Here is a 22,774-nt window from a genome sequence, read left to right on the forward strand (position 1 = left end):
TACAATATGTTAATATATATATATATATATATATTTTTATTCATATATAAATATTATTTTCTACGTTAAAAATCGGTACCTGATATTCTTCGCTGAAGTATTGTAAGGTCTGGAAGCCGATTTTTGAATTTCGACCGCTCGATTTCGTGTATTTCGTTCAATAATATCTCCACTACTAGGCATTTAAATTCTACTAATAGAATTGAAAACGAGTGGTCAATACCACTGGAATCCCAATGTCTATCGCTCGTATTTCAAAAATTAGCATTTCGCCGTTTTCCTCCGATTTTCGAGTGACGAAATCGAGCGGTCGAAATTCAAAAATCGACCCCCTGGTTGGGGCAAATTTTATTAGAACTTGTTTCATTAGATTTTATGAGAGTGAGTCTGAGTACCCAAAAATACTTGTAGTTTTGTAATAATTTGTTTCACCAAAATGAATGCACTGTATAAATATTGCCACAACACGAAACAGAATTTGTCAATTTGACAATACCCTTAAAGCAAGATTTAAATCTAGTGCAAAATGGTTAACTATACGACACTAATTAAGGGAACCAATCCTTAATTAGTGTCGTATCGTCAGCATAAAGGATATATTCATGCTTCATTGAATCGTTAATGTAAACAAGAAATAGGAGAGGGCCCAGATACTCCCCTGAGGAACGCCACAAAAATTCAATTTATACTCTGATTTGAAAGACATAATTTCACTGTTTTCCACTCTTCCTATCTGTGTGCGTTGTATTCGGTCAGTCAAATAGCTTTTAAGCCATGAGTGGGAAAGATCTTCGTGCTGGTTCATGTATTTTCCAGCTTTTGTAGCAAGTTTCCCATAAAACATTCAACAAAAACATAATGTGTAGACTATAATTTCGGATGAATCATGCTGTGTTTCTATTGCAGGTCGCTGCCAAAGCTTTGCAGCCAAGAGGAGGAGGCGGGGAGACCACCACAAGGCGGTGTGGTAACCTTTGAGCCAATTCAACACGACCACGATTTTTGCGAGCGAGTTGTAATCAATGTGAGTAACTCTGTAAGATAACCACAACAACGTCTATCAACTAGGGTAAACTCAGTTATTTCGATGGTTTCCCCCAAACCATTAATTTTCGCAGAACAAACATATAGGGGTTTTAGGTCAAGGTCTTCTATCATTAGCCTTTGTTTGATCCGTACTGAAAGTGACACCGTCCATAAAGGGCAATTCATGATACGCGGCCAGTACCAGCCCTACATACTCACTAACTGTTACTTGATCGTTAACTATCGTGCGAAACAACCGCACTCCGTTTCCTGTTTATTATTTGTTTGTAAAGTGATAATTATTTGTTAAGTAGGTATGACAAGTGTCAATTATCATGGTCACTGAAAATACAGAAACTTTCAGGTCATTTCAAGGAATTCTTATCTCCATACAATTTTCTATCAGTAGGTATTTTATCAGAATATCGTCGGGTACGTTTGTGCCACATACATTTCAAATTTAACATTTATTCGCACTTGTACAAAAAGTCCATAATTATATGTAAAGTGGAAGACACAGGGTAGAAAGATATATGGGGCATTATCTATGAAAAGGGACCTTATTGTCGATGGCGCTTACACCGCACAGCGTCGCGCGGCATTGTATTTATATCAGCGCAGCGTTAATAATGGCGTAAGCGCCATCGACAATAAGGTCCCTTTTCATAGATAACGTCACATATTATTCATACGAGTAGCGGAGTAGAAAGTATGCCTACCTGCACAATGCACGTAATATTTTGCCTGTATCATTTAATAATTCACGAGCTGCGTTTACGGGCGTCATTTGCGTAAACGTTGTGACTTGCGTGTTTCCGAGCTCACCCGCGTACAATAGTCTGTTGTATGACTAACGACCCCCTATAATGGCCTGCCTACCTGTTGATTTATCATGTATGTAGGAAGGTAATACTGAAAGTTTTAATATATCAAATACATTATCAATTTTGAGAGGTAACGTGGCCAGCTTTATGGGTTCAATGCCGCAGGCGGAGGTTTCAGAAGGGGTATTCTTTTTATAACTTCTTTTTAGGGTTCCGTACCTCAAAAGGAAAAAACGGAACCCTAATAGGATCACTCGTCTGTCTGTCTGTCTGTCCGTCTGTCTGTCTGTCTGTCTGTCCGTCCGTCCGTCTGTCACAGCCTATTTTCTCCGAAACTACTGGACCAATTAAGTTGAAATTTGGTACACATATGTAAGTTTGTGACCCAAAGATGGACGTGTAACGTAAATAAATGAATTTTAAATATGGAGGCCATTTTTTGGGGGTTAATGAGAAAATTAAAAAATAAAGTTTTTCTAACTATATCGTGTTACATATCAAATGAAAGAGCTCATTGTGAGTAACTCAAAAAAAAATCGGTTATTTTAGGATAAATAGTTTAGCAGTTATTCATGAAAATAGGCAAAAATTTACCATTCTCCCCCTTATCTCCGAAACTACCGGGTCCAAAATTATGAAAAATATACACAAAATAGTTCTTTACCTATAGATGACAGGAAAACCTATTAGAAATGTGCAGTCAAGCGTGAGTCGAACTTAATTACTTAGTCTTTGACCCTACCCCTACGGGTTTTTTTTAAATGTTTTCTACGAAACTACTGGACCAATTAAGGTGAAAATTGGTTCACATATGCAAGTTTGTGACTCATAGCACGAGATCTTAGGTCCACCACCTTGCATTTTGGAGACAAAGCAAACCGCTTGGAACAGGTGTTCCTGGGGGTGATCTGAGCTGATTTCGCCCGGTTGCCGAGTGGTCCCCCCCAGCAGGTGGGCAGGGGAGGGCGGGGGGATGCCTCCGGCGCGCCTCACTCTAAATTTTATATCTGCATACATCTAGCAACTATATCAAGTTTGGTGTCTTTTTCGTGTAATTAGAGGATAAGGAATCTATTTCTGTGACTAAATTTTCACTCACCCATATAAAAAATATGAGAAATTCATAATTCATAAAAAATCTTTACACTTTTTTTTACGAAACTCCTCTACAGAATTAAAAGTATGGGGATTTGCTCTAGAAAAAAAAATCCTGTGAATAGCCCAGTTATCCTACTATATATAATAGTAAACTTATCAAACATTTTTCTTTTATAACCCTCTTAAAAAAATGTTTTGTGTCTCACGGCGTACCTGCATTGTAAGAGCGGTAAGCAGCTTTTAGGATTTTTAAGTATGTTTAGATGATTTCTGATAAGTTGTTATGCTTCTGTACGGCTACCATCAGTTTGGCACTGACATAAACGCCATCGAGAACGTATTTACTTTCTATGCATCTCGCTCGTACTCGCATATTAGTGCGAACGAGATGTATTATAGAAAGTAAATTACGTTCTGGATAGCGTATAATTATGTCAGTTTTGACACTGTCAGTGACTCATGGTACGGGCTCTGGTTGTAGATAACATTAATAAATTACTTCTGGACTTGATATATATACACATACAATTTAATTTTTTTTTTTTAAGAAGCAGAAATGTCTGCGACCGATGCTATTATGCTCAGAATAAATAAAAATTGGAAATAATACTGTCTTGGGTGACACTTGAACTCCAGACGCCGTGAGTTCAAGTCTCACCCAAGAGAGTAATTTTTCCACTTTTAAATTCATATAAATAAAGATGTTGGGAACAATTTCGCCGTAGAGTTATTATAATTGTGATAAAATTAACATATTTAGTTAGGATATGTCTGACAAAAAATGCACATAGGTCCGTGCAAATGTGCAGTCAAGCGGGAGTTGGACTTAATGGACGGAACCCTTAGAACGCGAGTCCGACTCGCACTTGGCCGGTTTTTTATTAGTAGGGATAGGTTCTAGTTTTATTTGATATTAGTTTTTTTTAGTAAATAGTTTTATTTTAATGTAAGATTAGTTTTAATTTGTTTAGTTTAAATATAGTTTTAATGTTTTTTTTATTGACCGTAAAGCTTTTTTTGTATTTATTTAATTGTTTGGGTGTTTTTATATTGTGTACCGAAAACCGGTTAATTTGTACAACAGACAATAGGTATTATACATATATTTTAATGATCATTGGTCAAAACGTTTTCTTTTAACATCCCATTCAATAAGATTTATCAATTTTCCAATAAATGAAGGGTCCACGGAAAGAACATGTTTAGTCACATTTTTCGGAAAATGAGATTTTTATCTCAAAATGAAGAGCTCTTAATGAACTATTAGTTATATCTTTTGCTACCACTGTATAATAAATGTAACACAACTTTATTTTTAGTTAAATAATACCTGGTCACGGAATTACCATGCGTTTTGACATTGTTCCAAATTTTAAAACCGCGATTACTCAAAATATCACTAGTGTGACTAGACATGTTCTTTCCGTGGACCCTTCAAATATTCTTATTGTTTAAAAACAAGTTCCGTACCAAAAAAATAAAAAGGAACCCTAACGGTGGTACTCTGTCCATCCAATGTCCAATATTTTATTACGTAGCATTTGTACCTAAAGTAAAAGTAACTCGCGAATTGTGTGATTCCACAATTAGAAGAGACTAGTTTTTACCAAGGTACTTCGTTCTGGTATGGTAGTTCTGACTGCAAAATAAATAGTAAAAACACGTTTTCACCAATGCGTTATCGCACTGGTGAAATGATAGAAAGAGTGAAACAATATGACACAGAAAACTAGTTTTAACTAACAATAAGTAAGTCGCGTTAAAACTAAAAACGTGTTTTCACGGTAACATAGACATCACTTGAACTCATTAAAAAATCGCGGTACTTATGTTACTTACTCGTACATATTTTTAGGGTTCCGTAGCCAAATGGCAAAAAACGGAACCCTTATAGATTCGTCATGTCTGTCTGTCTGTCCGTCTGTCCGTCTGTCCGTCTGTCCGTCTGTCCGTCTGTCCGTCCGTATGTCACAGCCACTTTTCTCCGAAACTATAAGAACTATACTGTTGAAACTTGGTAAGTAGATGTATTCTGTGAACCGCATTAAGATTTTCACACAAAAATAGAAAAAAAACAATAAATTTTTGGGGTTCCCCATACTTCGAACTGAAACTCAAAAATTTTTTTTTCATCAAACCCATACGTGTGGGGTATCTATGGATAGGTCTTCAAAAATGATATTGAGGTTTCTAATATCATTTTTTTCTAAACTGAATAGTTTGCGCGAGAGACACTTCCAAAGTGGTAAAATGTGTGTCCCCCCCCCTGTAACTTCTAAAATAAGAGAATGATAAAACTAAAAAAAATATATGATGTACATTACCATGTAAACTTCCACCGAAAATTGGTTTGAACGAGATCTAGTAAGTAGTTTTTTTTTTATACGTCATAAATCGCCTAAATACGGAACCCTTCATGGGCGAGTCCGACTCGCACTTGGCCGCTTTTTTTTACTACATAATAGTTACCAATGTGCAAAATCGTACAACTTTATTAATATTTTACGATTTACGATAATCGTATAAAAATTGCAGTCCTTTTCAAAACATACGTGTAGAAGCAGTTTGTAAAACTTTGAGAAATGGTACAATTACGAGTATGGCGTGGCTTTGGTTGATGCCTGCCATCAGCCTGCTCTGATGTATTCGGTGAGGTATATAGGTATATATATAGGTATGTGCAATGTTATTCATAAACAATGTTTTGGACAATATGCAACTTTACCTACTCCTTATAAATGAGTAAGCAGGGGTATCAAGTTAATAGCATAGTTAGCTGACCGTAAATAGTACGTCGTTTACCTACAGCGTGTACTGTATAGCGCGACCACTACACCGGCTTCCGTAAAATCGTGTACATTGAGAAAAAAAGACAATATTTACAGGCGCACCGAAAGTAAGCATAATTTAGTTTTACGATTCACGGGCACATTGGAGTTTCACACGATGTTTCTTTCGCCGCCACGGATGTAGTTTTGCGGTTGGCAATGGACCGGTCCAAAAATACATTTTATTGTGTGTTCTCCAAGGGCGTCGCGTGGTAGGCGCAGTGGCGGCGCGCGGCGGGTAGATACGTGGTAGGTGGCCCAAACAACGCGCTTTTATCAACATTTTTAGGATTCCCTAGTCAACTCGGAACCCGTATAGTTTCTACAAAATGTTTTTTTTGGTACCTCCCGCACAAAATTGTTAAAATATAGCTTTATTTAACTCAATAGTGTGGGATATCGGTGGATAGGTCTTTCAAAATGAATAAGGGTCTCCAACAACTTTTAGAATAAAGTGAAATAATCGCTCCGAAAAAAAAGCGGCCAATTGCGAGTCGGACTCGCCCATAAAGGGTTCCGTAATTTATGACGTATTAAAAAAAACTACTTACTAGATCTCGTTCAAACCAATTTTCGGTGGAAGTTTGCATGGTAATGTACCTACCTACATCATATATTTTTTTTTAGTTTTATCATTCTCTTATTTTAGAAGTTACAGGGGGGGACAAATTTTACCACTTTGGAAGTGTCTCTCGCGCAAACTATTAAGTTTAGAATAAAATAATATTAGAAACCTCAATATCATTTTTGAAGTCCTATCCATAATTACACCACACGTATGGGTTTGATGAAAAAAAATTTTTGAGTTTCAGTTCTAAGTAAGTATGGGGAACCCCCAAAATGTATTGTTTTTTTTTTCTATTTTTGTGTGAAAATCTTAATGCGGTTCTCAGAATACATCTACTTACCAAGTTTCAACAGTATAGTTCTTATAGTTTCGGAAAAAAGTGGCTGTGACATACGAACGGACAGACAGACAGACATGACGAATCCATAAGGGTTCCGTTTTTTGCCATTTGGCTACGGAACCCTAAAAATGTGTCTCCAGCAGTAAGAGCGTGTCACATATTTTTGTGGCCTTCGAAGAGTAACAATATTATTGCACTGACTGTGACTGTACATCATATTACTTACTATTAGTAAGCCCCCTCCATAGCCCCCGTTTAGACTATTCTGACAAAATGGTAACTACGGAACCCTACACTGATCATGAGCCGACATCCTCTTGTGCAATTTTTATGAATTAACATTACGCTATCCGTTACGCATTCATTCTGACCGCGAATAGTTCCTGGATACGTAAATATATAGTCGCCATTTTATTACAGCGTTATATCAGTAACGTGGAGTTAGTTTACCTACTATTTACTAACCATTACGAGTAGTTAGGTAAGTATATGTATTATGTATAGGTACCTAGTTAGTGAAAGTTACCCAACTATCATCTTTGGCGGCACTTGCACCATCCCACTAACCCGGGGTTAAACCGTTAACTCAGTGACAAATTGTACAGTAACCATGGTAACTCCAGGTTTAACCGGTTAACCCAAGGTTAGTAGGATGGTGGTAGTGTCCTGTAATATTCGTGGTCAGTGTTTTCATATTAAATACCTAACGATTAAGTATACAGATTTTTTATTAAATGCTTTTTTACGAGCAATATTTAGTTGTAGGATATCCGGCCCCTCATCTCATCGGCCATCACAAATATAGGTAGTACGTACCTACTACCTTTTTCGATAGCAGGTAACCGACTGATGCCTGAGGTTAGGGACGACTGTACTTGTTAGGGATTCTAAATAATACAGCGTGATGGGATTTTCAGCTTACCAGAATAGGTTTTCATTAGAAAATGTTTGGGTGACCATCATACGAGTTCTTTTACTCGTACGTAGAGAACACAAAAAAAATACAACTAATAATATAAATATGGAAATGTGTATTTTTGTATATTGGAATGTTGTTTGTTCCTCCGTCACGTAAAAACGACTGAACCAACTTCGATGAAATTTGGGACACGGATAGTTGATATGTAATCTAGAATAGGATGCAATATCTTCTATTCCGGAATTAGTGCAAGTATCTGGGAGACATAAAAACTCACAAATGCGCGTTTTCTCAGAGGTGAGACCTAGCTAGATCGATTTTTCGCCCCCGAAAACCCAGCAAATTTCATCGAAATCGTTAGAGCCGTTTCCGAGATCCCCGAAATATATATTTAAATAATTGAATGTAGATACAAGAATTGCTCGTTTCAAGGTATAAGATAAGGGTGAAATTGTGGACGAGAGTGCTACTTGTATTTCGAGTACAGCTACAGCGGGCCTACCGTGAACCACGTTCGACGTATTGCCTCTCTGTCGCACTTCTAAATTCGTACATAAGTGTGGCAGGGAGGCAACACGTCGAAGGTGGTTCGCGCCCTCAGACCGCCAATGACGTCTACAGACGCGCACGGCTACCTTTTAATACTAAACTTCAAGCATTCTAACAAGTCTTGCTATGGAGTTAATATAAAATGGTCGCGTGTAATTTGGCACTGGAAATAAAGATTTACTCGTATTCATTGACGTATATAACTAGGTATGTGTAAAAAGCTCCTATGACACACGCGGGGACCGCGGTGTTGTATGGAGTTCGTCCGTCTCTAAGTATTATCTGTTATTGTTAAAATTTGATTTTATTTTATTTTCAGGTTAGCGGACTAAAATACGAAACTCAACTACGGACATTAAATCAATTCCCAGAAACACTTTTAGGAGATCCGTCAAGGCGGATACGATACTTTGACCCACTACGGTAAGTTCTTTTCGGTACTAAATACCTATGTTCACGCGAAAATAATGAGTAGGTACGACTCTAGCTAAGAGCGATTGCGTTGAGCCAAGATGCCAATCGTTTACGCTATATACGTAGCGAAAGAAACGCTACAGTCTCTACGAAAGAGTGATAGAGAGAATTACTGTATCGTTCGCTACGGAGCGAATGATTGCCATTTTGGCTACGCACCTTGATCGCATGTAATACCTACGCTAATGAAACGTAATTAATAGCCAACCAAAAGACCGCCAAAAACCAACTTTTGCATAGTAAATTATTAAATAGGTACCTAAAAATTATGATAGATCAGTAGATACTATAATAGTAGTAGTGGTACCGGTTAAACCCAGCTCAAATCCGCTGGCAATTTGACACTGGGTCCGGTTTTGACCCAGTGTCAAATTGTACTGGTAACCATGGCAGCTCCAGGTTTAACCGGTTAAAACCGAGTTTGTGGAATGGTGCAGGTGGGCGTAAATAAATTAATATGAGAATAATAATTCAAGAGGCAAGATGCATTTGCAATTACTAGGTTTTGTCTCTAATCCTTAGTGTTAATCACCTATTTAAATGCATTAGTAAAAATAATTAAACTACTACATACCTCCTTCCTTTAAGCTCCATCATTCAATCAATGAATATGTGATATCAAAGGAAATTGTACGGAATATTATATTAGTGATATTTTTAGGAACGAATACTTCTTTGACCGGAACCGACCCTCCTTCGACGCAATCCTATACTATTATCAAAGCGGCGGCCGACTGCGGCGTCCGGTCAATGTTCCACTGGACGTATTCTCGGAGGAAATCAAGTTTTACGAACTTGGCGAGCAAGCCACCAACAAATTCCGGTACACACCAAATTTTAACAATTTGTTCATATTTTTTTCATAAACTTATTCCATTTTTCAAGAACAACATAGACACAATTAGTGTGTTTAGAATTACTGAGAGTTGCCTGTTCATGATTTTGTAGAAATAGGACTTATCGAAATTTGTAGTTTTTTATAGGAATATTGAACAAATTTATATAACGTCTATTACAGTGAGGATGAAGGTTTCATAAAGGAAGAAGAGAAACCTCTCCCTTCAAACGAACGACAGCGCAAGATTTGGCTTCTGTTTGAATACCCTGAGAGTTCACAGGCTGCCCGAGTAGTTGCCATCATCTCCGTGTTTGTCATCCTCCTCTCTATCGTCATCTTCTGCTTGGAAACGCTTCCAGAATTTAAGCACTACAAGGTCTTTAACACCACAACAAATGGTACCAAGATTGAAGAGGATGAAGTGCCCGACATCACTGATCCCTTTTTCCTCATTGAGACTCTCTGTATAATCTGGTTTACGTTCGAATTGATAGTGCGGTTCTTAGCATGTCCGAACAAGTTTAATTTCTTTAGAGACGTGATGAACATTATAGATATAATAGCTATCATTCCTTACTTCATCACTCTGGCCACCGTGGTCGCCGAAGAGGAAGACACGCTGAACCTCCCCCGGGCGCCAGTATCCCCGCAAGACAAATCGACTAACCAAGCCATGAGTCTCGCCATACTTCGAGTGATTCGTCTCGTACGAGTCTTCAGAATCTTCAAGTTATCCCGTCATTCCAAAGGATTGCAAATCTTGGGACGAACATTGAAAGCATCGATGCGAGAACTTGGACTTTTAATATTTTTCCTGTTCATAGGTGAGTGGAAAAACGTGATACCTATGATATTTTATTATGACAAATAACAATTAAAAGAAATGTCCCTAGTCCACACACGTAACATTAAGAGTTGATATCATTTCCAAGCTTACAATTTTAAAAAATCTATCGGCATATAAACGTGTTGAGATTAAGTAAAAAGGAGTATTAGTCTGAAGCAGACCAGCTGCGGAAGGAAACGCGTTCGGTGCCGGGCGGGACGAGGCCGCGACGCGGGCTTGAGGCTTGCGTACACAACATACTTTGTGTTCGCAGGGGTGGTCGTGTTCTCCAGCGCCGTTTTCTTTGCTGATAAAGATTGCCCCGATACTAATTTCTCGTCAATACCTGATGCCTTTTGGTGGGCAGTCATTACAATGACCACCGTCGGCTATGGAGACATGAGGTAACCCGCGTCGCGCACCACCCTGCCCCCGTCCGCTCGCAAGCGCTCCCTGGCCTGTATGTCGCACTGTATTCGCCGTTGGTGTGTGCTTGTTCTTAAAGGTGTGGTGCTGTTTTCATCTGCGGTGTACTTCGCTGAAGCCGGAAGTGAGAACAGCTTCTTCAAATCCATACCTGATGCGTTTTGGTGGGCGGTCGTGACAATGACGACCGTAGGATACGGAGACATGACGTATGATACATCGACATCACCCTATGTTTCATCCACGCCTTCTCGTCATTTCATTTTACCCTACTACTCCACACATTTGACGTTATAACACGTTCGTGATTTTCTTTCGCCACGTCATGTAACTTATGCTTCACTATGATTTTTATTGTCGGTTCGCTTAGAACTTTTAACTGATCACTTTACACTCTACCCACTATTTTATTATAATATATTATACTTACTTATTGCACGTTCAAGAAAGTTCGTTTCTGTCTTGTTATTTTTTAACGACGGTCTACTGTTTGTTATCGTTCTCTTCCTGAACCCCTACAATTTTACATGGCAGCGTGTTTATTGTAAAATTTCCCTAAATTCCCCGATCAATGATTGTGTGCTGTCGTCGGTGTGACAATCGCCCCTCCAAAAGCGTATTTATGATTGGAACAGCTTTTATTGTAGACACTTCAACTTTAGTATAATTAAATTTTTGAAAAATATCCCAAGTCGACTGCACAGTTGACATACTTAGTCAATTCGATTGAGTTGAAGTGACACAAATGTATGTGTACGTAAAATTCCAGCCCACGACCGAATGTATGCTCCTTTGTAATGCTTTTGCTATAAAATAAATGTTACGTACCCCTTGTAATTCAATGTTGTGACTTAATTAGCTCATCGAAAATGGTGGTGGTCATGTATATTGAACACACGTTTTCGAAGAAATTTCATCTAGGGCATTAGAATTATTTTGCTTGTAATCACCTAACCTACCATAAACATCCTATGAATTGATTGCGTTTGTTTCAGTCTTGAAGATAGCGGTAAATTTTACATTAAATAAAGCTACCTACTATGTAAAATTGGTGTTCAGATTTAGCTTCGCTTGTTTTGTCATCATTAGCTTCCCGTCACTATTAGCTTTTACACCATTTTCGATAGAGAAAACTGCAGTGTTTTATTTCGGCGATGATTAGGCATGATTGCATCATGTTGACTCATGTCGTAGTGTTCATGTCGTAGCAACATCTTCACTCTATTGGTTTCTGTTACGTATTATTACTTTCAGTTCAACTTGACCTAACTACATTCGATTAAAGTGCAAATCTGAGAAGAGACGTGTTGTTTATCTTTATGTCGTTTCTCCGTAGTTTATGTCATTGTAAACTATTATAAGATTGCCAATACGTTTTAATGTGTTTTGCACTTAAATTGCATGTAGTCGCTGGCGCTAAACTCAATATGCAACGCGATAAATTGCAATGCCCAATCAGAAACAGTAAAAAGCTAGCGAGTATGAAAGGTGATGAATGAAATTGTTATTATTTGATAACCTTATTTTGCTCTGCGAATGGTCTTCTATAATACGATGATAACTATTTCTTATGAGAACGTTATATTGGTTTTAATAATTAAGTTGCGTAGGTGTATGTGCAAGTAGAGGTGTTCCTATTGGGTATGTACATGAATACATCATTCAAGTAACGCATGTTCACTGTCACGGCGTTCATCTTTTTCATTACCTACATCATAGACTGATATTTCAATCGTAGCTATTGTTATCTGTTTTATTGAAATGTTACCTCTAGATATATTGGTAATAAAATAATGTATATAGTTGTCTAATGAATGCGTGTTGTTATTAGGCCGGTTGGAGTGTGGGGCAAAATTGTCGGTTCGCTGTGTGCGATCGCCGGTGTGCTCACCATCGCGCTGCCGGTGCCCGTCATCGTCTCCAACTTCAACTACTTCTACCATCGCGAGACTGATCAGGAGGAGATGCAGTCCCAGAACTTCAACCACGTCACTAGTTGTCCGTACCTGCCGGGGACCATGGGGGAACCCTATTTAAGTAAGTGAAAATTAAGTAACCCCAGGACTGTTTTTTCATCAGGCTAAATAATATTAGTAATATGAATTGCCGTCCATAGTATAGTAAAAAAAAGTAATAAAGTGTTAATGCGTGCTGGTTATACAGATATTTGGACCATATGTATGGTTTAAAATTTATTCTAAGGAGCAAATATATGTCCACCATAAACAAGTTTGCATAATGATTCGCTTGACGTAGGCAGGGCCGACCGACAATCCCGTGAAGCGCCCTAACCAGACACGTGTGCCAGTAACTAGTATAGGAGTTCCATACTACGGTAATTTTGGGGCGCTCCACGGGTTAATGGATCGTTCATCAACATGTTTAAATTAAATAATCACGCCTTTTTCTTGTTTTTTAACCTTAAGTAAAGATTTAATTACTTTGTCTACAATCGTTGTCACCTACAACACCTAATTAATGAAGATAAAAAGCTTTTTATTAAACAATATTACAGCAAGGTTTATGAAGAAAAAAATAGAGAGAAAAAAATGTCTCAAATGAAAGCAGACTCTCATGACACGGATGAAGCAAAAAGTATTTATATTTGATGAAAGTATTCTAATTGTAGTACTAATTCTGGTAGGTACAAACAGTAGTTTAGCATGTACTGAATGCACAGGGTTGGTCCTGCTCGTCTCCTGAATCACTAGTATAGTGATGCAAAAATAATATATTAGCTAGAATAACAAGCATCTCTTAAAAAGACAGTATTAATTAGCATAATTATCATAATCTAAACGAAAATTTTACGAGACAAATGAAATGCTACTTTGTTTGTTTAAGATTGACTTTATACAATGTACATTGGGCGGCACGAAGTTAATATTATTTTATATTTTATAGGACTTGTTGTTGAAATTGACAAACTGTTATCCTTCCGGGTTCAGGATTTTCTGAAATGACCAGGTACTCGTACTGATCATTTCAAGAAATTAAGTGATATCGACTTGAAAAAGTGTCGAGGCTTTTACATCACTGTAAGATTTTGATAAACAACCCAAAGCAAATTATCTAACTACCACAATGTAGTCATATTATGTTATTTAACAGAGGCGTTTCGCATTAAAGTATCGTCATAGTTTGATAGAGTAGGTAGATATAGGTATGCAAATTTTCGCATGCGACATTTTGCGCTGTTCACTTATATTTTTGCATGTGCGATGCTTCTTTGTTTATTTTCTTTTATGTTTTATTTTCGGTAATTTCAGGTGGAAAAGAAGATGACACGGAAGAGACACGCTGTAGTTATTAGTTTTGTGCCAGTGTTGTGCTACTCGTGCTTATGTTTAATGGACCACTCATCGACAGGGACGATCGTTGTGATATTAACAGTTAAGAGCTATTGCAAATATTGTAAATAGTAGATATAAGTCATGGAAAAATAAAATACAATATGATAGAGAAATTGATATTTTAGTAATTTACAGAACTTACTTAAACTACTGCAACTGCAACTACAACATTGATTGTATTACAACGGAATATAAGAAAAAATATGAGGGCACGTTCAGAAATCGTTTTAAATTGATCAATACTACCAATATTACCAACTATACGAGTATAGCGATATGAGTAGGTATATAGATCTACTAGCTGTTGCCCGCGACTTCGTACGCGTGGATTTGTATATTGGTGGTTATAAATTCTACATTAGCTTAGAACATTATGCAGCAAAAGATAGCAGTAGGGACGGTTAATCATTTGTTAATTATACAACGCATGAGATTTGTCTTTCACAACCTGGCTACAAAGTTTCGAGCCCCTAACTGAATAAAATTGTTCTCGATAATCTCGATATAATCTCTCTTAACCCCCAGAAGATTTTCAAGTCCACTATTTAATAAAACCTACTACCTAACTACCTATTTACGAAGTTTGAAGTTCCTAGCTTTAAATAAAATTTGAACCCTCTACCAACTCTCAACCCCTGTTTAAACTTTTAGGGGATGAATTTTTAAAAACGCTGAAATTACTTTTCTTGTATTGTAATAATATGCCTTTATACAACGATTCAAGTCCCGCACTCCAATAAATATTTGGGTTCCATACAAATTTTCGACCGTCACCACCTTGGGGGATGAATTATCAAAGACTCTGAAATTAGTTTGATCTATAATATAAATAATTAGTAAGATGACTATCGTAACTTTTACTATTTAGCAAAATATATGAAAAAATAATACTATTACTTGATAATTTAAAAAAGCCAGACATTTAGTAAACGGGACAAATGTTGTACGACTTACAATTAAACATTTAAATTTTTTCCTTGTTTTATATAGCAATGTCTGTTCAATTAACTTCTATGAAAATGAATTAGCTGAATTAATCTGTATCAAGCAAAAACGTCCGCGAATGATGCTATTAGGCTTAGGAATACATATAAAAGTGGAGAAATTTACTGTCTTGGGTGAGACTTGAACTCACGACCACAGGGCTACTGAGCTAGTAATCCAGTGGTCGTGAGTTCAAGTCACCCAAAACAGTAGATTTCTCCACCTTTAAAGTTATTCTAAGCTTAATGCATAAGCGGTTTCCAATAATGATTATCATACATAAACGTCGCTTTCATTGCGATTTAGGATTTCTGATTTTATTTAGTTTGATAAAAAATATTTTAGATATAATTTGGCTTCAGGTGAACTATTCAGGTAAGTTATGACTGCTTATACGTGTTTACATTAATATTTTCGTTTGCCCTAGCTTCCGCTTGCCCGTAGTTGTTACACTTGTTGCCTGTAGGTTCTTAATGTACAGTCAAGTGTAAAAATAGGGGTGCATCATCATACTCAATAATATGTACCATAGCTCTTATGTCAGCGAATTAAGAACTATGGGACATCTTTTTGAGTAAGTTGTATGCACCCATATTTTTACATTTGACTGTACACAGTAGCGTACACAGTAGCGTAGATAGCGAGTATGATGATTGAAATTGTTTGAATATAGAGGTGCTTAAGTTAACTTTAATATTAAGAGAATAAGAGCATCTGAAGATCGATCACTCGCATCGACACTGCTGCTGCTGACTGTACGTAATTTCAATTGCTCATTCAGTTTTTAGTACTTTTGTTTTGTGATTACTTTGAAATAAGTGTAGAGTACCTAGACCTTACTCACCTAATCATTTAAAAATGAAGGTATTTTTGCAAAAAAAAAATATGTTTGTTTTTAAGTTTGTTTTGCAGAAAGGCTATTAAACTTTTTTTACAATGAAATTAAAGAACTCTACTGCAACTAATTATAATTTAATTAAACAAGAGGTTTTAAATTTTACCGCACCAAGTGCTTATTACTTCTTCTGCTTACTGCTGGGAAGTTCTTTACAATCAAAAATAAAACTATACGATTACATAAAAAAAAAATCGGCCAAGTGCGAGTCGGACTCGCGCACGGAGGGTTCCGCACTATCAACAAAAATAGAGCAAAAAAATGGTGTTTGTTGTATGGGAGCCCCCCTTAAATATTTATTTTATTTTATTTTTAGTATTTGTTATTATAGCGGCAACAGAGATACATCATTTGTGAAAATTTCAACTGTCTAGCTATCGCGGTTCATGAGATACAGCCTGGTGACAGACGGACGGACGGACGGACGGACAGCAAAGTCTTAGTAATAGGGTCCCGTTTTTTACCCTTTGGGTACGGAACCCTAAAAAACGGCGCAAGTGCGAATAGGACTACAGCGCGAAGGATTCCGTACCATATTATTAACCCCACTTATATATTTATTTTATTTTGTTTGTAGTATTTGTTGTAATAGCGGCAACAGAAATACACCATCTGTGATAATTTTAACAGTCTAGCTATCATTGTTCATGTGATGAGTTTAAGTACAGCCTGGTGACAGACAGACCCCTAAAAAAGACCTGCTTGTGTTTTAGTAATAATGCCTTATTTTGTTAGGTAGGTACATGTCAAGATTGTTTGTTGTGTTTTATTATGCCGTGCGTTTTGTAGGTATTTGTATCGCACCACGCACGACTTGATTTATGATAATACATATTGATAATATAAGTAGGTAGGTACTTATATATCATAAATCATAGTAATTTTTATTGACAGTGTAGCTGCATGGTTCAATGCTTGTTAATCAGACAATTCAAACACCTATTGGGGTTTTAATTAATTTTATTATAATTTAAAAACATTAATTCGAATTGTACCTTACAATTTTAAGGTGAATTTTAAGTTCAGTTAGATATAATAGATTATATAAACTAAACAGAAACGTTCACCAGAAAACGGAAAGCCTTTTGACTCAAGAAAGTGCATGATCCGTTTTGTGATGAATGCTATGAATACGATTCGGCTATAAATTTTGAACTGAACACATTCTGAATATAATTAGTTAATTATTAACTATCGCTAGAGTAGCCATTACACAGCCATGGCCATAGTCATCTTGTGACACTTTTTCGAGTGAAATGTGCACCCTGATACAAACAATATAATTATATAAACTTAAAGATATGATAGAGCAAGGCAAGCGCTCTCAATAGTATACCTATGATAACCAATCGTGACAATTTTTGCGTACCTACACTCTGTGACGTCGCGAGAGCAATTTAGGGACGATAACAATTGTTTTACTGGTTGGCATGGTACAATTAATTAAAACGGAATGTGACATTTTTACTGTGGCAACCAACGCCTGACAGCTACTCAGAGATTAGAACGACCATTTGCTGCACCTGGTTTAATATAATTATGATTTGTAACCTGCATAATTATTTATTAAAAGATAAGAACTCATAACATAAGTATGTATCATACAATAAACAGACAAACAAAGGAGAAATAGGTCTTACATCTGATTGATGCTGAACTTTGTTCTCATTGTTTTCCCCAGAATGTTACTAGCTAACGATGGCTGCTAGCCAGACATTGAGTGTTCAAAATTCGCGATATTTTGGATCTGTTGAAATCAATTTAACTCGGTTTGCTACAATCAGACAACATTGACACACTTATTTCTTAACGTACCAGGACTTATAACTGAAACGAATACTTAAACGGACTTCCCTTTTATTTTGTTTGGAATAATACAGCTATATTAATATGACGCAGTATTACAATAATATTAAAAATTCGCGGTATTAGAATATTATTTCAATTTCATTGTCTGTCCAATTTACGGTTGGCAAAAATAGTACCCTTATTAACATACGAGAGAGTGATTAACGTAACCATAAATACGCTGTATATTAGCTTGGTTGTGGTTTCGATCTGTATGTCAGATATGGCGCATGACCATTCGCTGCAGTTTCAGGCCCGATACAGAAGAAGTCGTCAATGAGCGACGATTCATCCTCAGAGATGATGGAGCTGGATGAAAACGCTCTAGTAGCGGATCCGCACTTGGAGCAGAACCTGCGGCGGCTGCAGGAGGAGGAGAAGTTGCTGCTGGAGCAGCAGGCGGCACTAGAAGCCGGCAACATGGACGACTTCGCGGCCCTCGAGCACCAGGACGCTCTGCGTCTTAACCAGGTAAATAGACATCTACTTCATCTCATAATTATACTGGCAACGCAACGTTTTTGGCATCTTTAATCGCAGTGCAATTCTTACATCCCTAACGTCTAGACATATAAACTGCTGTAACGTAATCTCATCCATAATATTTTTAAGTTGCCTAAAATCTAGGACAACCTAGTTAAATACACCGTAAATAACTTACGCCTTAACTGTAGCGAATTTGTTCGTCATAAAACCATTTTGGATAAAATTGGTAAGTACCTACATAAATTGTATTTTATAATGTGGTTTCTGATTCGATAAGGGTGTAAAACTTTCGTCTCGTTTCACAAACCCAGGCCGGCAATAGAAATTATATAATCATATTATATATTTTTTATTAATTTCTAAAAAGCTTTGGCATGTGCTTATCCGAATTAATTATAAGTAATTTGATAATTTAGTTTAACGTTCGCACGAATAAGTTGACAATATCCTTTTAACGATGGGTTGGGGTCACTGGACAGAAAATGTATAAAAAAGTTGTTAAAATCAAAATATTTACCTACTAGCGTGCACGTGTCATGCAAGAATAGGTATCGTTAGATGATATCAGAGTCAAATAAAACAAATATTTTTATTTTGGCACTTTTTTAATTAATTGGTTCAAGTCTCCTCACGGACAAGTCTTCTAGACTCCGCCTACCTAAATACGGTCAGTTTGGATACTTAATACTTATGTTTAGGCTTGTTTCTTAACCTTAACTATACTTATGTTACTTTCATTTAAACACTACTTATGATGGCAGTTGCAACAGCAAGAGCTTCAGAAGAAGCAACAGGTGCAAGCGCAGCGATTAGCGCTGCGCCAGGCGCAAATGAACAACGCGCAGCCACCGGCGCACGAGGCGGCGCAGCGCCGGGAGCCGACCATGCGCCGGCGCACCACCTGCACCGTCCGCGTCAACAACCTGCATGCTGCCGAAGCTATAGAAACGGACGTCTGACCATTGGGTGAGTCTACCGACTACTTACAGAACAAATCATTCATTCCAGTGTCTCTGCACGCTAAACCTTTCAGGTACAGATAAGAAAATATCAAATGACTATAAATACGGTCGCCAACGTTTAGGTGTCTAAATAATAATAGTCGGTAGGTAAATAGTGCCTACGAAGCAGGAGGTCCCGGGTTCGAGTCCTGGTAACGGTATTTATTTGTGTTTATCACAAATGCTTGTTCCTGAGTTATGGATATTTTCTATGTTTATTTTAAGTATATACCGGGTATGGCCTGTAACACGAGCAAAAAATTAAACTAGGATGTACTTACTCCTCAAACTGGCCAACATCCTTCTCCTAGAATTTTAAAAGCCTATGGCTACATGAAACTGAAACTCATTTCAGCAATTTAAAATATGTCTTACCGTTTTCACACGGATATAAACGATAGCTCTGCAGCTATTTTTATCCTCTCACATTCTTGGCGTATGTGGGGCGATTATGAATGTTTTGGGTACAATCAAGGTTAATAGGCAGAGAAATTACGACCTATCATTTACGCCCTTTCTTTTTAAATTATGGTAAACGATTATGAATTTCTTTTAACATTCTTCATAAATATGTTACACTGATTAATCATCTAGAATTATTTCACCCCTTATGCGTTTTCTCAATTGCTAGATCCAAAATGTCTAGAATTAACATTAACTTATCCTATTAATGTTCTTCCCCGGAACTCAAACGATCTCCATACGTCAAATTGTATATGTTTTAAGTGTGTGGTGTTAACAGCCGGACAGACAGGGTTACTTTCGCTTTCAAATATTCCAAATAATTATCGAAGTTGCTCACCAAATTTCATGAGAACATGAAATATATATGTAGACAACAGCTGGACGTACAAAAGTATTTTTGCCCAAGCTCAAAAGGAACCGCTACGCGCACTTCGTGTTGGCTTGATCATGATCAACTGTTAACCAACAACAGTAAATTACGGTTTTTGTAAAATGACATATGTATTTCAATTTAATAAATATTAAATTAACCTTCAACAGAGAAGTCTATTTAGAAAAGATATTAAATAGAGTCTGTTCGGAAAGAGAAGAGTCGTGGAATGTATTGGGATCCATACATTCCACGACTCTTCTTTCCGCACAGGCTCTATATTACTCGTAATTTATGTTATCATTACATTTGTAGGGCGACTAGTCTCATGAAATACCTATATTATGTAGGTACCTATACCTACTAACGAAAACACAATGACATTGCCTACTGTCAATCATAATACGGTCAACTCTTTAAGCACTGTAAGACTTTTTTACAGTGCTGCCAGTAATGTTTACTTTTGTGATATTCTGCTACTGAAATGTAATGTGATGGGCTATGATAAAATCACAAGTGGCCAGTTTTGACGGTATACATATCCATTTAAATATATAGTTTCAAAATTTTCCATAACAGTAGTTGTGCTTTGTTATAGAGGTTGTTACATCTTCCTGAATTTAGTAACTGACGAGCTGGATGCCGCAATAAGTGAGACACCGTGGAGATGTGTGTTTTTTGCATATTTATTAAGATTCTATTTTGACTTTTCGTATCTAATACATTCTATGGGGTATGGAAATCCGATGTTAGTAAAGTAAGTGAATGGCGGCCGGCAAACACCATTCATAGCATGGCACACGTCATGCAGAGCGCATCTGTGGTAGGTGCAGCCTTCCTACCGTCGGCTTGAATGAATGCGGAGTACAGGAACGATCGATACTCGCTGCGGCATCGCGGTGCCCTGTGACGTCACGTACGCGGCCCCCGCCATCCTCGCCCCCTTCTCCGCCACGTGCTCGGGTGCACGGGGTCGGTCGGTCCCGGCCCCGAATCGATGCCGCGTGGGGTCCACCGTGCCTGAGCTGGCTGCTGTGCCCCCCTTCCTGCCTCCTTCCTAGTCCCTTTACATTGCATGATATTGATAACACCCGGCCTAAATCCTAACTTCGACGCAATTTGGTATTCATAAACATGAAAATACTATTCCTACAATGATTGCCATGTCTAAGAATCTAGTTAGGTATAAATAGATACCTAATTCTATTGACTTTTAAACTCTTTTTTTAATCATTCTAATACTAAGTATTAATGTTAATTTGAAACAATAAGTAAGTGAATTTTATTTAAATGATGTCGTATTTTATTTAAATTCAAGTACCGTCTACAACTACATGCTAACATAAGAGATGCAACTCGAATGTTTGGGCCAATTAATACATGTGTACAGCAAAGTGAATAGGAACCCCGAACATTACAAAGCGGTTACCTTTAGTTCGTGTATGGCTAGTAAAATGTCAGGGTGTAGTAGGAATTATAGTTTTGATACTAGAAAATATTTTTTAAGATAGGGCCATATGTACTGTAAAATATTTTACAGTACATATGGTGCTACTTTCCCGCACTAGTGCGTAAAATAGCACTTTTCGTGTGATGTCAAAAGTTTAAAGGGCCATATGTACTTTGTACGTTGTACGACACACGTGCGAATAGGTAATTCGCAACTCGTGTCGATTTAAAACACTCCCTTCGGTCGTGTTTAATTTATCGCCACTCGTTTCGAATTTCCTCTTTTCCGCACTTGTATCGTAAATAACTATTTGCACTCGTCGACTTTAATGGTTGAATTAAGATTCCTATACTTACCAAACTATAATTGCATACTTTTCACTATAACGACTTCATTTCGAAACGATTTTGTTAACTAAGTATAACGAACTTGACCAATCACGTGTCGCCGCGATCAAAAAGAACAAAACCAAATGATAGAACAAAAGACATCAACGAGCTTCTTTTTCAGTAGATAATTTTATTGTTTAATAGAAAACTATCTGGGAGACCGAGCTTTACTCGGAAAACATATAAAAACTCGAAAATGCGCGTTTTCCCAGAGATAAAACCTAGCTAGATCGATTTTTCGCCCCCAAAAACCCCCATATAGCAAATTTCATCGAAATCGTTAGAGCCGTTCCCGAGATCCCCGAAATATATATATAAATAAATATATAGCTAGGTTTTATCTCTGGGAAAACGCGCATATAAATAAATAAATATGCAAGAATTGCTCGTTTAAAGGTATTAGATAGATAGATTAGATTAAGGTTGTTTAGTAGAAAAAGTATTAGTTTAGTTGACCCATTGACATTTTGCCAGGAATGTGAAAGTAAGATGTGATTTAAACATAACTTAAGTTGCGCTTTAAGGTACAATCGACTTCATAAATATGTATACATTTTTCACCTTATTGCAATGGACTAACGTGAAATAGACAATGTATATGTTACAGGTTACAGGCCAAACCCGATTTTAGGATAGGCCAAACCAGTTCATCCATTATGCTATAGGATAAACCGGTACAGACTAAACTGGTCCGTCCTAAGGCCGAAAGCAGAAACTAGTTTAACCTAAGGCTGAGCTGGTTGAACCTAATATAAATAAGTAAACTTCAAGGTATACCCTCCTCCTCGTTCAGCTCTTTTTAAACTTTTCGACGCCG

At 37.2% G+C, this 22,774-nt stretch overlaps 1 protein-coding gene across 5 annotated transcripts in view; it reads left to right on the top strand.

The window, feature by feature from the left end:
- Nucleotides 1–22,774, top strand: part of LOC134660812 (potassium voltage-gated channel protein Shaker) — a 159,121-nt gene that overhangs the window by 134,748 nt on the left and 1,599 nt on the right. For 2 of the 5 annotated variants that reach the window (XM_063516614.1, XM_063516617.1), the window contains exons 2-8: nt 907–1,024; nt 8,472–8,575; nt 9,288–9,449; nt 9,645–10,288; nt 10,796–10,925; nt 12,548–12,753; nt 13,986–14,165. In XM_063516614.1, the coding sequence (XP_063372684.1) occupies nt 907–1,024; nt 8,472–8,575; nt 9,288–9,449; nt 9,645–10,288; nt 10,796–10,925; nt 12,548–12,753; nt 13,986–14,029 (1,408 nt within the window). In that variant the 3' untranslated portion in view covers nt 14,030–14,165. Of the gene's footprint in view, nt 1–906; nt 1,025–8,471; nt 8,576–9,287; nt 9,450–9,644; nt 10,289–10,564; nt 10,695–10,795; nt 10,926–12,547; nt 12,754–13,985; nt 14,166–18,043; nt 18,268–19,043; nt 19,249–22,774 lie in introns of those variants that run through there. The other 3 variants (XM_063516619.1, XM_063516615.1, XM_063516616.1) reach the window with 3 other exon arrangements.

The sequence above is a fragment of the Cydia amplana genome, chromosome Z, assembly GCF_948474715.1.
Source record: "Cydia amplana chromosome Z, ilCydAmpl1.1, whole genome shotgun sequence".
NCBI lineage: Eukaryota > Metazoa > Arthropoda > Insecta > Lepidoptera > Tortricidae > Cydia > Cydia amplana.